The 18760-nt window shown below is 35.9% G+C and overlaps 2 protein-coding genes across 44 annotated transcripts in view; one reads left to right on the top strand and one right to left on the bottom strand.

Moving 5' to 3' along the window:
- The window catches only part of LOC135205461 (uncharacterized), a 512397-nt gene that overhangs the window by 254094 nt on the left and 239543 nt on the right, over window positions 1-18760 (bottom strand). For both annotated transcript variants that reach the window (XM_064236111.1, XM_064236112.1), the window contains exons 3-4: window positions 7382-7450; window positions 6825-6917 (exon numbers count right to left, since the gene is read on the bottom strand). In XM_064236111.1, coding sequence (XP_064092181.1) covers window positions 6825-6917; window positions 7382-7450 — 162 coding nt within the window. The remainder of the gene's footprint in view (window positions 1-6824; window positions 6918-7381; window positions 7451-18760) is intronic.
- Window positions 1-18760, top strand: part of LOC135205456 (neuronal acetylcholine receptor subunit alpha-7-like) — a 479209-nt gene that overhangs the window by 410941 nt on the left and 49508 nt on the right. For 22 of the 42 annotated variants that reach the window (XM_064236063.1, XM_064236065.1, XM_064236062.1 and 19 more), the window contains one exon: window positions 4123-4232. In XM_064236063.1, the coding sequence (XP_064092133.1) occupies window positions 4123-4232 (110 nt within the window). Of the gene's footprint in view, window positions 1-4122; window positions 4233-11944; window positions 11969-18760 lie in introns of all 42 variants that reach the window. The other 20 variants (XM_064236060.1, XM_064236073.1, XM_064236059.1 and 17 more) reach the window with 1 other exon arrangement.

The raw sequence follows: 18760 nt of genomic DNA, 5'->3' as shown, positions 1-18760 counted from the left end.
TATATATATATATATATATATATATATATATATATATATATATATATATATATATATAGTATGTGTATATATACTTCCCCCTTTTTACGTATATGCTGATGGTAACAGTTGAAATGATGATTTTGCATATTTCTTACCGGTGGTACAGTTAATGATCATTCGCCCTTCATACATTTTTGAAATAGTTTTAACATTAATCAGATATAATGCATGCTTGACATCATATATATATATTCTGTAAGACAGTAATTTGTAGCTAAGAGAAAAATGTATTTTTGAATAGTTATCTTTTCAATCTCGCTTCTAGTAGATGTTGGAGCTAGTATGACACATCTAGAAGCCTTAACACAAGCAAATGATCTAGAATCATTTAACCCCTTTTTCCTTCTCCCCACAACCCCCCACCCCCATCCACCTCCACCCGCCCCCCACCCAGAAGAAAGAACTATCCGTAATTCTTCTCCAGTAGTGGTAGAAACGCATGAGATTTCCTTGAATCCTCCATCGCCTCGGCAATCTTATTTTTTTCTTTCCCTCCCCCCACCCACCCACCAACAACCCCCCACGCCCCCGAGCAAATCCTTCGATACCCGACATGCCCTCCTGTGCCCGGTATCTCCGACGAGAGGAAAAAGCAAATCCCATCTACCTACCCAGTGTCCTCTCAAGTCGAGAAAAAAAAAAAAAAAAAAAAAAAGTGTTCACACTCCAGCGAACCTCACCCCACCCACCTTGCTCTCATCAGCCTAACCTGCACTGTCATCATCGTCACGACCAGCTTTGCTTGCTTGTGTTGCTCTTTTCTCTCTATTTCAGTAAGTACTTGTATCAATTGCTTCCGTTACCGATGAACCTTATATGCCGAAGCCAACATGCTGCCATCCCAGCCCCAAATTTTGTATACTTTTACCTCTTGGACAAGAGCAAATCTTTTCAGCCCTTGCACATTTCAAAAAAAAAAAAAAACATGATCTTCTCTTTTCACATCAGTCCCACCTTCCATAATTGAATGATGATTATGGCTATTCAAGTAAGTATGAGTATTCACCCTACCAAAATTTTCTGGCTATATTTCCATTCTTCGCAAGCCTTACCAATACATGCACATCTACACAAACTGTAGATTTTACTTGAAAACTCTATATCGACTGTTCAGTCTTAAGCACATGGATTCTGACATCCAAAACACTCAGACAACCACACAGTCCTTATCTGAAACAGTATCACTGTCCTTTTCAAATTTCCCCATCTTCATCTGCAACGGGAATTTCTTTGAAATCTTACCTACGCTTTCCCTATGTTCCTAGCTCAAAGATTGTGAGCATCGCTTTGCCTTGAATTTTCTCAAACTCTTTCTGATCGAAACAACATATCTGTGTAACTGGGGAAATTTCCATCTCTGCTTTCACCCCTAGTGAACATTACTTATACGATTCCAAGTCGTAAGGGATTCCTGCCTAATTTTTCTAAACTACAATTGCTTCCTGCATCTATACAAGACACGATTCTCACTCGCAATTTTTAATTCCTAAAGTGTTCCAGTCTCCTACTGCCTTCCTGATCATCATCCACAAGTGAGATTTGTATCAGTGTCTATTAGCATCTCAAAACACATATACAATTGTTCCCCTTCCATTACACATTCAGTCCTTTCCACTCAATCTATAAGGACGACCTACATTTATTTCATGACATTGTGATTTCCAAGGAACAATGCGAAATTCATCTAAGATTTCCAAATTGAGACTCCTGGCCTGAAATGTGCGTTCCAGCACACATCTTGTTACAGTTTTATCTTATCAAAATAACATGAAAGCGATTCTCACGAGTGTTCTCAAAATAATAAATAATGATTTCGCTCTAGTGGTGCTTTTAATCCTGTCTTACGAATCACATTTGCTTACAATATTTCGACTAATCTTTGGTTTTTCTTTACCCAAATATCTTTGTGTTATTCTGCGAGACAACAATTACTTAAATTGGTCGAACTCATAAGTTTCCTTTGCAAGTATCTGAGCTCTCTCGATCATCCTCGAAGGTTCAATATCTGTTTCGAGCTCAAGTGTTCGTTCATACGATGTACTTTTCACGTCAACCCCTAAAACAATACGACCCCTTTTATCCATGCAATTTCACTTTAAATTAATTAACCATTCACATGACTTCTGGCCTTTGCTATATGAACTCTTAATTAGCACTCCAATCTTTAAATACCATATCCTTTTCGGCTACACATAACCCAAGTCTCATGGGTCGGAAATTCTTATCGTACATTCTTTACTCTGAGAGAAAAGGAATACTTTCCTCCAACATGTCTCCTTTTTGCAGCATCATTTTTGAGACTAATGTTTCCGGTATTCATAATCAAATATCTGTATACCTACTTTCTATCTTCATTTCTTTTTCCATTGTTCATGCCTCAGTAAACCGAGTGGCCATTTCGTGAACCAAACCAATGCTTGCACTGTCTGCAATCGCAGCTCATCTGCAAAGTGGCCACTTTTCTTTTCCAGAGATCTGACACCCTTCCCATCGACTTAAACCAAATGATTTTAGAAATGAGTGCAATTCTTACCCCCCATATTTTCTCTTTCTATTATTGCAGCACTTTCCAAGATCGAAGAATTGCATAAGTTCGATTTCAGGCCCTGAAACTCTTTGAGAAAAAAATACGGAGAAAAAAAAACTTCAACGCCTGCTGTAGCAGAAGACCTTGGAAATCACTCATGCCCTGTCCCACCAACAACAGCACTACATCCAGCAGCCTAAAGACCCCACACGACACACGAGTCTCCAAACTGTCGCCAACTTCTTGCTCTCCAAAGGCTTCTTTCAGACATAACTGTCCTTCATCATCTACAAATGCTTTTCCACCTGGTTAAGCGCGCCATGCTTTTCCAGCTCTCTGAAACCCTTACTCACAGTTTCCCGGCTTCTCTGATTTCAAAACGAAAACACTGTCATATTCTGACGTTCTGTTCCCCGCACCTTCCTTCCTTCCTTCCTTCGTGAATTCCTTGCTGCAAGTGCTTTTTCGCACACTCCTTCATGCTTAGTACTATCCTTCCAGTTCCGCAAGCAAAGTGTTACGGTAACCAGCACACGCTGCTGCTCACTTCCCTTGAAGATTCTTTATTATTATTATTATGCCGAGCTCTCTTCCAGTTGCCTCAGAACCAGCTCTCTTCCCATTCTGTAACATCCAGTGCCCCCAACCACGCCCCCAAACTTCTTAATCTAACCAAACGTCTCAAACCCCTACAAACGATCCAAAGTCCTCCTCCACCAACACCAATCATTGGTCTCCAACCGTAATTGGTGGTAGTGCATGGTTGTTTTAGTAAGTATAGGCATGTTTTCTTTAGTCTAGAGTTAACTCACCCCCACATCGAGCAGATATGGCCCAAGTTATTATCAAAAGTTGATCTTCAGAAATTTTCAGTTTGTTTTTGTACTATTTTTTCTAAATCCTAGGACCACAATTTTATAGACTGCTTAGCTGTTCACAAGAAATGTGTGTTTTCCCTATTGCTGGCACCATTTGCAGCCTTGGCTCCTCCTCCGGGTTTGGAATTTTCTCATGAATCAAGATGCCGAAGGCTACTCGAAACGTCACATTCCAGTTCGTGCTGTCAACAACAGACAGCTAAAGAGATGAAAATTCCAGGCCTGGGCCGGAGTGCAATAATGACACAGTAGCCTGTTTAAAGTACGTCACTTTCACATGATAATTCCAAACTTAAAAGACTCAGTTTGACTTTAATCTTACCTGTAGAATTCCTCCCCTCCCTTCTTAGGCCACCACGTTGATTGATAGACTTAAAATGCACAGCGTAGGATTGATGGTACAGTATGAGCATTGAGTATATAATATAATACTAGTTGTAGGTTGCACTTGAGTTGTTCTTAGCTGCCAAAAGACGGAGAGAATCAATGTTCTCAGAACCCTAAGTATTCTAGTCAACCAAGAAAGTGAATCACAGTTAGAAGTCAAGACGAGTCAGTTGTCATTTTAGAATCATAAAAGCCACAGCCAGGGGCTCTGCTCGATGTGGGTGCAATCTCAGTATCATCCAAGAGAGCGCAAAAAGCAAGACTAACAGACAGACTTATCCTCTGCAGGCACCTACTTTAACTGCATTATGTTTATGGTTGCATCAAGTGTCGTTAGTACGGTCCTCATTCTCAATTATCACCATCGGTCGGCGGAAACCCACGAAATGTCGCCCTTGGTGAGTACCCAGCTCCTCTCTCTCAGTTGACTTTGCAAGGGCGCCGTGCTTGTACAAGCACTGGCGTCCCTTTCACTTCAATGTTCTGAAGCGTTTTTGCATAATGCTTTGGTTTACCTGTATTTTTCTAAAAAGTGACTTATTTCGTATATATAGTATATTTTCATGTCATATTTAAGTCCATTTGAGTTCAAGTCTTAACTTACATGCATCATTCTGAAAATCACCTAATTCTGTAGTATAAGAGTGAATTCTAAAGATTATTACTATGCTATATAATAATATGATTGTGTTCTCTACACACCTACTTTCATTGTGATGTCTGATGAATTCTCATAAGGACTTCTGAATCAAGTTTCTTTTTTTGTTTTCTATGTCACGTGGACGCACCCTGTCAACAGTGCGCCGCACCCTTCCCAAAAGAAGCTAAATATAAGCTTGCATAAAGTAATCAGCTAAATAAATTCCTTAAGTGATCCCACGTCAGTATCTAATGAGTAACTTGAGAATTAAATCAGTGAACTTTCCTAAAAACTGAGTCATATAAAGGATGTCCACCAATACCCACCATCCAGAAGACTTGCATGAGTATCACAGGAAATGAAAGGTCATCAGCAAACATATACTCCCCCCCGCCCCCCCATTAGCTCATACCAGAGGCACTCTTTCGAAACTGTCACGATAATCAATTTTCAGTTTTTATTTTTTCATATATAAATTCTGAATCCATTTTCACGAGCCAACTAAATCTGATTACACACAAATAAATAAGAATATTTGCAATTAACCCTTGATATGCAGCTAAACTCCTCTAAGTAAGTGTGCACGAATGCCGTTAATTGTTGCAAAAACGTGATTGGTCTCTGTTTTAATTATCGTTATTATTTATTTTATTTTGGTTTCCAAATCGTCATAATCAGTAATGGTTCTTTTCCTGTACTATAAGAAACCTAAGATTTCACTTACTACGCGTCTGTGTACTACTGTATGTTTGATAATGTTGTGATAACTTGCAGTTATTAGCATATATCTTCGGGCGTCATATTAGAACTGAAAAATTGGAAAAAAAAAAACTTTTGACTCTTAAAGACTTCTAGTACGAAAATAAAAAGAACGTGATACGGAAAATACAGTGCTTTTAATGGCTTGATATGACGGTGAAAAGGATAATCTTATTTTTCTCGGGAAAAAAAACAAGAAACGTTTTTTCCCCACCCACTGGTATTAGCTTCCATTGCTTAACTAAAAGGCAGTTATTCATCTCACAGTGAAATAAATAACTGCCTTTCTGTGAAGTACTTTTCATTTTAAGTAGTTATGAGGCTCACGAATATTGTCCTTCAGATTGTGAAACGCTTTTAGCGCTGTTTAATTCAACCAGAATTGCCCCAGACAATGCTAGTAGTGTCCATTAAAATATATATATATATATATATATATATATATATATATATATATATATATATATATATATATATATATATATATATATATATATATATATATATATATAAAATTCATGCACACGCACGCGCACACACATATTCACTTATATGATCACACACACACTACATACATACATATATATATATATAATATATATATATATATATATATATATATATATATATATATATATACATAGTATATAAACACACCCACACGCACGCACACATATAGTATAATGTATATATATATATATATATATTATAATATATATATATATATATATATATATATATGTATTTATATATATATATTATATATATATATATATATATATATACACATTCATATCTATGTATATGTGTATATATATACAAATATATAAATCATATATACTCTATATATATACATACATATATATGAAATGTAAACAGTTTACCCAATTGAATGCGTGAAAGGAAACCTATATATTTATGAATATCTATTTCAAACACAAACGCACGCACACACAAAAACACACATGCAACACACTCACACAAGTACAGTACGCATGTGTATGTGTATATAATATATCATGTATACACACACATATACATGTACAAACACACACGTGTGTAATTTAAATTTTTTATAGATGTATGTATGCACATATATACATACATATACACATTTACATATGACTAATGTAAATATTTTACCAAAGGAGATGCAGTTCAAGTTAAGAGCGTGTATGGAAATCTGCATATATCTATGAATCATTATTCAATAGGTAACAAAACTGAACAGTTACAATTCTCAAAAGAACACGGATCAAAACATTAGTTTAAAAAACAGTCTCCCTTCAATTACAAAATAGATCAATAAATAACATCAGCGAAAGAATGACGACACAACAATAAAGACCCGTATGTGTTCTGAAAAATACGACGGAGAAAAAAGAATCTCAATAAGATACAAGTAGACAAAAGCCCACCTCCATACTCCAACGAACAAATTCACAAAGCCAAAAGCGGCACGGAAATATACATGACCAAATCAAATAGTCGATTGGCTCCAGGAAAAACAGACCCGACGGAAAAAACACCTCTGGTCATTTGGACAGTCAGTCACCTTATACATCAAAACAAGCAGAAAATATTTCCTTACCTGAACAGATTGACTTCTTTGCACGGCTCCAGTCTCGTCCAGAGGCCATTAGCTGGAATGCTTCCAGGAGAGCAAAGCGCCGTGGCATAACATCTGGGGACAAATTAAGAAAATGAGTCAATAGGACAGTTTGTCGAGCCTTATTACCGGCTTGTGAAATATATCTGAAATTCCTGCAAGCACAGGAAGGAGATGAGAGAGAGAGAGAGAGAGAGAGAGGGAGCATTTACTATATATTTCCAGTCTGTAAGTGCATTCTGAAATATATCTGAAACTCCTGCAAGCACAGGCAGAGAGAGAGAGAGAGAGAGAGAGAGAGAGAGAGAGAGAGAGAGAGAGAGAGAGAATGCATTTACTTTATTTCCAGTCTATGAGTGCATATATCATGTATAGACACTAGTCAAACTTTGCGCAAGCAATTACATTAATGAGACAAAAATATATGAATGATAATTAAAATATTACTTTCACAACGCAGGACACTACATGTTAATTCCATATCACTGTAACCTTTCACTCCCAAGAAAAACTTCGTATTACACAGCAACACTGCTTACCAGAGTGAATAAATTTCATAGTGTCGCCCGTATCCATACACAGGGGTTCCAACTCCCTCCAACACAGCTCTGAAACGAAAATATTTATCCGGAGATAAGAGGAGAGAAAATAAGACAAGGATGTCAGTAATGCATCACACCACGTATGTCAGTCAGTTAAAACAATGAACGGTGGAAAAAGATTACCTGGAAAATCCTGTTCCTTTTCTCGTTTGTGGTACTACAGGCGTCCATTTCGTCTTCTCACGATGTGACGTAACAAAAGTAGTGTAACGCGTCACACAGCTAAGCTGATGATCTGAAGACAATCCTTCTAGGTCACGTCATGCCAGATTTGACATCACTTGGTTTATGAGTGTATGCCAATGTAAAATTAACGTTGGCTTTTTTTTTTTGACAAAAATCTGCTATGTTGGCCTCCATTCTAGCAAAGTTGATTGGCCCTAAGTGTAAGACCTACTAAAGCATACGCTGTATGTTGTTTATTTTCATATTGTCTCATTGCAGTTCGGGATATATTACGCAACCCAACTTATTGAACGTGAAAACTCATAAAAAAAATTAAAAGTCCTGATAATCATTCGTAAATGGACGCATTGAATAACACTACTACGTATATTCATTTTCGCTGGAAACTAGCGGCAGATGCACAGGGTTACAGTTTCTGAGAGCGTAAGTATCTCGGTGCCAAAAGGATGAGGAGATCTGGGCTCACCATTTACAACCACGCGGATATCAGCATTTCATCAAAACAGATTATGCCCATGGAAGACAGACGTTTCTCGACAAAGCTAATATAAAGATCATATGCCAGTTCTCAAGATACCGAAATCTGCTATGACCGAAATCGTGGTTTGATTTTCTAAGGTGAGATCTTTTTTAACAATACAGTAGCTGTAAAGCTATGGAGTAGAGCAATGACTACGCGACATATATACTTCCAACCAAAGTAGAAGACGAGGAGTTGGTGCGTTTAAACCAACCACACTTCAGGAGGGCTTGAAAGAGCCAAGAATATCTTCAAATCTGGAGCTACGGGATGTGAAGGCTCTGTCATTTTAGCAGTGACATAAATAAAGTGCGATAGGGTCTGTGATCTTCCAAGCCCATTGACGTCGTTATTCAGCGCAGGCAAGTAAAAAGATTCAGCTGATAAAACAGCACCAAGGACCACTCACTATACCATGTATATAAGAACATATGTAAATACACTGACACCAACATACAGAAGTGCCTGCAAAAAATCCAAGCAAGTAGATATCACCGGAAAGGGACCAAATCTTCCTTACCACCCAACATGGATATATATAATGGCATATTTTGGACATCGAGGTCATCAAAATAAAACAATCATTTAGAGACAACTTACAGAAAATAAGGTGAGGCTTCCAGGCTACACGTCACATATCAAACAGCACAAGAGCTTCAACGAAACAAGCTTGAAAAAGCTTTAGCAGAAAGCTTTCATAAGCTTCCCACGAATCTTGGAAGTCTCTGGCCAGCTCTGGAACATGCGCCTCGGAAATTGATACCACTTACCTGGAAAAAATATGGAAAACACTCCATTAATGTTATGGTATATTGAATTCTTTTTCGCTGGTGAACAGACGGAAGAATCACCCTGTCAATAAGGGAACTGGTATTAGTATACATACAAATGAGTATTAACTCATGCAAATTAACCTTAATTATATTAAACGAACACCAACGAAAGGTTTATTCAGACATGTACCTTTCATCCTCAAAATGAAAACGTGATAAACAATTGCCAGAGCAAAAGGGCAGTCTTACTTGTACAAGAAAGTAGTTTGCACACAAAAATAATACAAAAATATAGTTTGGGAAGGCGGGGTGGAGGATGAATTAAAAAAAAATATATATCAGAAACAAAACATTTTATTTCGATGGGAGACTAGCTACAGGCCTAAGGGACGCTCCAGACACCCTTCAGAGATGCCTACGGTGCGCCACCTGAGGTGTATTGACATCATAAGAACTCACAGGACAAACATAATTCCCTTCAGGATAAAAGAACAAAATCCTGCTGCAGCTCATTTAACGTGACACAAGCGAAGTCAAAAGCAAAGGATATACGTAGAGTAGCTTGAAAAGCATCAGAATAATAATAATAATAATAATAATAATAATAATAATAATAATAATAATAATAAATCTGAATCCTCAAGGAGTGCAAAGCAGAAACAGCCACTCCATTACTATGAGGTGTCTCTCACTCCAACGGAAGACGTATCCTGAACAGTCCAGCAAATCCGAAGGATCTCAACAACGGGAAAACAAAACCATCTTTACTCCGTTCTTGCCAACAGGATAAACCCCATTACCGTTGACATCAACTGGCTCACACATTCTCCCTCCTTCCTTTCTTCCTCATCAAAGGAGAGAATACCTCCCCGGTATACATTCTACCGAGGTCCATTATGCAGATTCGGTGTTCTGTATCCATCGAGTTTCACAGTCTATACTGTTATGCAAGTCTTATGCCTACCAACAGGCTTCCAATCATTCTTTACGAGAGAGAGAGAGAGGTAGAGAGAGAGGAGAGAGAGAGAGAGAGAGAGAGAGGAGAGAGAGACGAGAGAGAGAGAGAATTCGACGAAGTGGAATGTGGAGTATCGAGACTCAAACGAGGTGATATACTTAATATATCCATGAAGTCAAATACAAAGATCCTATCATGTATTGACGTATTTCGTTGGTGTGACTCAACAGCATATCGAGTTTACATTTAGCAAGTTTTTTATTTTTATTGATTTTGCTGCCATTTTAAAGATGAAAGGCTGCACTGCATCGCAATGCGCTAAAAACAAAACCAAAAATGGCACGAAAATTAGGTTAAAATATCGAATTAATGTTAACCGAAACCGAATTAATGGCTAAGCGTTGGTGAAAATAAATATTAACCAAAAATAAAATATGAGAGACTGATAAATATCAATTGAGATAAAATACGAAGTGCAGTAAATTCTATTTGCACAGTGCAAAACTCCCCTTTGGTCGGCTTGTCAACGGTATACGGTTTACTGCTTCTGGCCGCGGAAGGCAAAGTAAAGACGCAAAAATTACACGATTCTTGACTGGATTCCTTTAAAGACATCTACCTTTCAACGGTTGTGTGAAGTTAGTTTCCATGCATTTTGAGTCTGGTGTCATTTTGAAGCTGAATGATTATACTTTACCATTTCGTTTTATTTTTATTTTTCTGCTCAAAAGGCTAAACCGAACTCATTCCAAGATCGATATCGCGAATTGAAATGACTCGTAGATAATAACCTCAATGTATTCTTTAAGAAAGCTACTTAACAATAAGACCCCTGTTAAAAATCTTTTCTTAATAAAATGTACAACTAAAAATAAATTCCTTTTCACCCATATATAATTTATTTTACTAATAAATTTCAGTCACTGAACTCTTAAAAAGTTTGTTACTTTCAGTTTTACCAGTATATGGATACCCTAGTATTGATAATTTAGAATGTTAGAAATAATCAACAAAGTAGGAAATGCCGACAATATGATATATATATATATATATATATATATATATATATATATATATATATATATGCGCGTGTGTATGTTATATATAAGTTTCTGACTTAATTCGGGATCGAATTCAGGTCTTCCTGTTCCACACGTACTTGTGTGTTGAACACTTTTACATATGTATGCATGTTTGTACGTATATGTGTTTGTAGGTATGAACTGTGTATGTATGTGTAGTTTTAAACATCGGGCCGTTCTGTAATGGGATGAATCCAGAAAAAACACGACAGTGGATGAGCCCGTTGTGTGGGAAACTTCCGAAATAGTCGGCGCTACATGCACCTACACTAAAGAGTGACCAGCAGCGTATCAAGCCCACCCAAGTAACACCACACACACACACAAACACACACAAACACAATGTACACACTGAGCCATTCGCATCACTCACTGCACACATAATCTTACAAGTCCTTTCCATACCTTCTCCATTCCATCTATCTAGCACTGTCTGGGCCTTCCTTTCCCTTAGAACACTTTTAAACACAATGATCCATCAGTTCATCTACTGCACTGAGCCCCTAACCACTTCCACGCATAACCCCCTTTCTCATATCTCTCAATAATTCTTCTAATGCCCCACACACACTTCAAAAGCGATTTATGTCAACAGCTTCAACCTTTGTTTCTAAATCCTTCAATTTCAACACTCGCACTTGACTTCCATAAAGGAGAATTGGCTAAACAATCCCCCTTATACATTTCCACCCGTTTCCATTGATATTCCATGTCTCCTAGCAACCTCTTGCACACACTTTGTTATGTTCCTTTCTTTGCCTATTCATGAACATACCTCATGTGGAGCCCATAACCACCAGATTTGCGAGACCTTCTCCCATCCAAATGTTACTATTATGGTGTGTGTATATAATATATATGTATATATGCATATATATATACCTACATATTTATATACCAATATTAAACCTTTTTCCCCTGAGGAGAAGTGGTTCCAGAACAAAGACAAGAATTACCATTGCCAAATTTCTTACTTTACAGGCTGGGCCGCGGATGAACCCTTGGGTATGTATGTATGTATGTATGTATGCATGTATGTATGTATGTATGTATACATATATAAAATATATATATATATGTATATATATATATATGATATATATATACATATATATGTATATTAAAAAATATAAAAAAATTCATACAAAACATGTCTATAATGCCACTCATTTGCAAGGTACGTTTCCACAATTTAGAATGCCGACACATGACAAATGAGAAAGCTTCAAAACATAACACAACAATAAATGAGACAAACTAGCACACAAACATCAACAAACATTAACATAAAACACCATGACTGCGGTTCAAAAAACAAATTAAGCTGGGAATGGGCCCAAAAAAAAAAACAAAAAAAAAATTGCTAACCTTCGTAAGACGAACAACGGCGCGAGTTTTGGTATGTAGCAGTTAAAACCTCAGCTCGGAATGAACTTTTCATTCTTTCAAGCGACATTTTTTTTTTTTTTTTTTTTTTTTTTTTGCCATAGACAAGTTTTTCGCTACCTTTTTCCGTTGCCCACGCTGGTGCTCCTCCTGTTTAAAATTCGCTTATAAATGTGCATCTTACAGACAATGATCAATGAATTAACTAATCAAAATTCAAGCAATAAATATGATAAATAAATAAGAAAATCATGAAAGCCAATGGACAACCTTCGTTTTAAAAAGTCAGTGCATTCAAGGTAGATCTTTGTAGAAATAATAACAGTTGCATCCCGACAGTCGAAGATCAAATAGTAGAGATTGTTGGTTAATAAAGGACAATTAATGACGCTAAAAAGATGACACGTCAAAAAGGTGTCGCTCATAAAGCATAGGTCGTGCCGTTAAGCATACAAACGACTGCGATCTCGCCTGACGATTTACGATTCAGAATATCGAAGTCGCCGGGTTTTCTCGCATGACCTAATCGAACAGCATCGAGCTCAATTGGTTACCGCCTTCCGGACTTAATCGAGACGTCAGCTTCTTGGATGCTGCGAAGGTCAATCAGAATTTTATGTCATTCCATTAGCCGTTTGTAATTCTGCCTTCCTGAAGGAGGCCAGACATTGAAAACGCCAAGCAGGCGTTGCAGCCTTTGACAAAATCGTACTGACTTCCAATCCGAGACTGCAATATGAGCAGGTGTTTCTCTTATGTATTCTGTTGTGTGTTTCATCTCCAACTGCTCTCTCTCTCTCTCTCTCTCTCTCTCTCTCATACACACATACATACATACATATATATATATATATATATATATATATATATATATATATATATATATAATATATATATATATATATATATATATATATATATATATATATGTATACACATACATACATACATAAATACCTCTGCATATATATATAAATATATATATGATATATATATATATAATATATATATATATATATATATATATATATATATATATATATATATATATATAATATATAATATATATATATATATATATATATATATATATATATATATATATATACATACATACATACTATAAAAACCTATACATCTATATATATATATATATATATATATATATATATATATATATATATATATATATAGATATATATATATATATATATATATATATATATATATATATATATATATATATATATATATATATATATATATATATATATAATATATATATATATATATATATATATATATATATATATATATATATTCTGCTGTACATTATAATTCTATCAAATGATTCTCTTAAATCCAGAAAAAAATTATTTCGCGAAACACAAGTTATATAGGTATTACATAGTGCAAAGATAATACACCTTTTGGTATGGCACAATTACCTGAATACACGTATAAATGTCCACACGGACACACCTACATTAAAAATACGAACCAATGTAGACGACACTTAACATTGTTTTTACAACCGAATCTTCAAAAAAAAAAAAAAATTCCCAAGAGAATACTAGCCTCAACAACATAACAGGGTTATATTATGGAGGATATCTCCTACAAAAATGATTTTTTTTAAATTACACTCATGACATTCTCTCGAATCATGTACGTAGTGTTACATTTCTCTATTATGCACACAAGGCCCTAAAAAAAACCACACACACAATCAAAAGAAAAACACAAGTCGCAGTCTCTTAACACTGTCCACCTCTTATCACCTTTTCTGGCTCTGCAGTCATCGCTTTCCACTGATGTAGATCGAATTCCAGTGCCGGTGGAACGCGAAAGGTGGTCTGCCATTTTTTTTTTTTTTTGCTTCATTCTTTGTATTTCTCTCTAAGAGAACGCAAAAGTTTACTCTCTCCACACTTTCCTCGTCTATAATTATATATCTCTGTGAGAGTGTAAACTATGCGTGATGACTGTGCGCGCTCTAGCTTGTATTTTTTTCTTCCGCCATTTACTACGAAGTCTGGCATCCGCCAGGTTTATTCTTTCATAAACAATAAGCCAGTTCACGAACTGGAGCTTACTCTTTTCGCTCACTGTCATTCTTTTTTTTTTCTTTCTTTTTTGTGTTAAGTTTTTTTTCCACTGATATGTACTAAACTTTCCAGGTTTATTCCGTTGTTTGATAGTGTGATACCTAGCCTCCCTCCCCCACCTCTCTCTCTCTCTCTCTCTTCCCTAAAGCCGAAAATCACGCCCGTGACAGAAGTTAACTGCAGATTTTGCTGTTTAACAACTTTTGCATTAAAGAGGAAGTAAAATAACACACGTAAATCAATCAGCAACACATGTTAGAATCAAGATAACATATAAAAAAAAAAGCTTAGGAATGAACATTAGAATCAATAGCCAGCAGAGGAAAAAATAATAAATAAATATGAAATAACTTAAGACCAGAGAAATGCTGTTGTTGTCATTCTCAGCAGAGCAGTAAACACAACGAAACGAGAATAAACAGCTACGACTTAGATAACATCATATCGACCTCAACTATCTTAATAGAAAAACCGTCTCGCTAACTGTACAGGTCATTCGTCTGGTTATCCATAAAACGGATATAATAAGCCTGGTTAAAACACTCCCAAAGAGCACGGTTTAACATGGTGACCACGGAAGTAGTGATTTCAAAACAGGGGCAGTTTTCATTCATTTTTCATGAGGAGGGGATATGATACACTCATCCACTAATTTCTCTATGGCTTTAAAGAGGAAAAGATACAATGCTTCACTGGCTGGGCTCCATCGTTGCCCAATGGTTTTAGGACACAGTTAAAATTTCCTGCAATTAGAAAACACCAATTCGTCGGATAAATCGACCAGCCCACTCACTAGACACACGAAGGCACGCATGCACACACACTACTATATAATGTACAATATATATATATATATATATATATATATATATATATATATTATGTACATGCATGTATGTATATATATATACATATACATTCATATGTATACATATACGTATCTAAATATAAATACATATATTTACAAACAACTTGTTATATTCTTCTTCACTAATCGAACCAATTAAGAAAGCTGAGAAAGAATGGTTCGATCAGTGAAGATAAATACATATAGACATACTTTAAATATACATACATACATACATACGCAAACCTCGCATACGAATACCCACAAGAAATGGGTCAAGCAACACCCAGCCATGTTGCATTCTCATACCAACCGAAATACAGTTGAGAAGACAAATAGAAAGACTTCAGCTGAAACAGAAAAAACTTGAAAAAAAAAAAAAAAGGTCAGGGCAAACAAATGCTTCTCGTTGAACTTCTGCAAGGTCTGGCAGCATCTCACCACTGCTGCAGCGTTTTAGACGTTCGCTATTATTTTATTTGAGATATAGTGACACGAGCCTGCTGTGTCAACGTACTCAGGCAAAGTGAAATCCTTACGTACCGAGAAAGCGATTACATCAATAGTGGCCGATAAGAGCTATATGAAGTATATCTTATCTTACGACATTCGTTATCTTTCCAAATCTTAAAATATGATTGTAGGAAGCAAAAACAATAAGCCATTCACTATTATCATCATAAAAAGGATATAAGCACTGAAAATGACCCCTATGTTTTTTGAAAGACGGTATTGCTCAATGGTACAACTATCGATTTCTCAATTTAAAGAAAAAAGTACCATTATTAAGCAATGTTTTCGTTGCAATCTTTCACATTCTAGAATTGTCATCCTCTAGGAATCATTAAAGTGAAATGGTTAATCAAAATATCAAATCAGAGAAGCCACAACTGTAGTTACAGTACCGCAACATGACAGTGAATCCATTAAATTAAAAAAGAAAAAAGGACAACCAGGGTACATTTGCACAGAGTAAGCAGAAAAATTCCTATCTGTCAGTCTCTCTCTCTCTCTCTCTCTCTCTCTCCTCTCCGCTTCCTCACTCTTACCCTTCCTTACCTATTGATCCCAGCTAGTCAGGTTTGCCACAGTCACCACCGCCGTCTGGCACCAGGCTTGCCAACCAAATAACATCTGATTCCGAAATATTTCGAAAAAAAATCACAGCGGGGTTTGTGTGGAGGTTTTCTTCCGTTAATTAATAAGTCCTGAAAGGGGACAACACACGCTTCTCATTTACACGTACCACATAACGCATCCTTGAATGAATGCATCCATATACAAAAAAAAAAAAAAATGCATACTATTGGAAGGGACACATGCATTTCATTTACACATACCACATCACGCAACCTTGAATGTATGCATCCATATATTTTAAAAAATGCATACTGTAGTCTGAAACTATCTCAGTCATATTGTTATATTCCTAATGCTCATATGATTAATTACATATCTTCCATTAAGCATGCTATTATTATCATTATTATTATTATTATTATTATTAGAATATTTTAACCATGCTACAATATTGAGTGCGTTACTGTGTACCTGTCGAAACAGATATACGTACTAGTGCATAAATGTGGCAATGATTTATAATTTCGCGTGATTGTTATTATATATACACACACCAATATTCATGGCTGTATAAATGCGTACTGCATATGTATATATACACACACACAAACACACACATATATAATTATATATATAATAAACTGTGTGTGAGAGAGAGAGAGAGAGAGAGAGAGAGAGAGAGAGAGAGAGAGAGAGAGAGAGAGAGGCCTCGCAGTGCAAGGACGCAGTAGTATGGGTCCGAAACGCTGAAATGAATTACGTACCAAGTCGTTAGTCCACTGTGGTAGGAAGCTGAGGGTCGGAAGAGTAATCGAAAAAAAAATTGAAGAATTTAATTTGTTTATGTCAGTGTATCGTTTTCCCTCAAGCAGAGGCTCTTATATCGTGTTGTTCTTACGATCCTAGGCTAATCATTTCGGAGGAAGTTGATAATTAATAATACCGTTTTACACGCTGGTTACAACAACCCACGACATCTGACTAGCTACCATGCACCTAATTCGTAAAGGTTAGGTCAACTGAATTCGAATCTGGCTCCCATTTATATATATATATATATATATATAGATATCTATATATATATATATATGTGTGTGTGTGTGTGTGTGTGTGTGTATGTATGTATGTATGTATGTATGTATGTATGTATGTATGTATGTATGTATATATATGTAAAATATATATGTATATAGAACCCGATTCAGCGGATCTGGCATAACAATGATCATTGCCTTATCAATACTTTTACTGGTGAGTCATGGTTGCTTTGGCTACGCGGGGAGCATTACCTCAACCTGAATATTCCACGAGAATCTAGAAATATGCCAATCTAAAAATACCAGCGAAGTGATATTTAAGTTTGCTTTGTGGGCATAAAGGGTAAAATTCCTTAAAATTCGTTTGTTTTGAAGAAATCGTGATTTCGTCACCCCATTTTTATTTCCCCGGGATGACTGGACGTTTGGCTTTTGTATACCCGGAAGCTTTCTTTCAACGAAAACATCAGTCTTCGGTCCCTACCAAAGAGATGACGGTAGTTGATCAGTCTGAAATTCATAGCATGTCGGATTTGTTTCCCAACGCCTATCACGCCAATATCTATAACTCGTCTTCCAGCCTTGCGTCTTTCGTATCATTTTTCTTCAATGTTGCCTCATTTTTCGTCCAATGTTGCCTCTTTCGTATAATTTTTCTTCCAGAATTACGTCTTTTGTATAATTTTTCTTCCAATGTTGTCTCTTTCGTATCATTTTTCTTCCAAAATTACGTCTTTTGTATCATTTTTCTTCCAATGTTGCCTCATTGTATCATTTTTCTTCTAACCTTCCGACTTCTGTATCATTTTTCTTCCAATGCTGCCTCTTTAGTATTATTTTCCTTCCAATGTTGCCTCATTCGTATCATTTTTCTTCCAAAAGTACGTCTTTTTTATTATTTTCCTTCCAATGTTGCCTCATTCGTATCATTTTTCTTCCAAAAGTACGTCTTTTTTATTATTTTCCTTCCAATGTTGCCTCATTCGTATCATTTTTCTTCCAAAAGTACGTCTTTTTTATTATTTTCCTTCCAATGTTGCCTCATTCGTATCATTTTTCTTCCAAAATTACGTCTTTTTTATTATTTTCCTTCCAATGTTGCCTCATTCGTATCATTCTTTTTCCAACCTTCCGTCTTTTGTATAATTTTTCTTCCAATGTTGCCTCTTTTGTATCTTTTTTCTTCCAACGTTTATGCTTTTGTATTATTTTCTTCAAATGTTGCCTCTTTTCTATCATTTTTCTTCCAACCTTTCGTCTTTAGTATTATTTTTTTTCCAATGTTGCCTCTGTAGTATAATTTTTCTTCCAATGTTGCCTCTTTCTAATAATTTTTCTT

The sequence above is a fragment of the Macrobrachium nipponense genome, chromosome 24 (assembly GCF_015104395.2).
Source record: "Macrobrachium nipponense isolate FS-2020 chromosome 24, ASM1510439v2, whole genome shotgun sequence".
NCBI classification, from domain to species: Eukaryota; Metazoa; Arthropoda; class Malacostraca; order Decapoda; family Palaemonidae; genus Macrobrachium; species Macrobrachium nipponense.
Note: the sequence above shows the minus strand (reverse complement) of the source record. Positions and strands in the feature narration are given on the sequence as shown.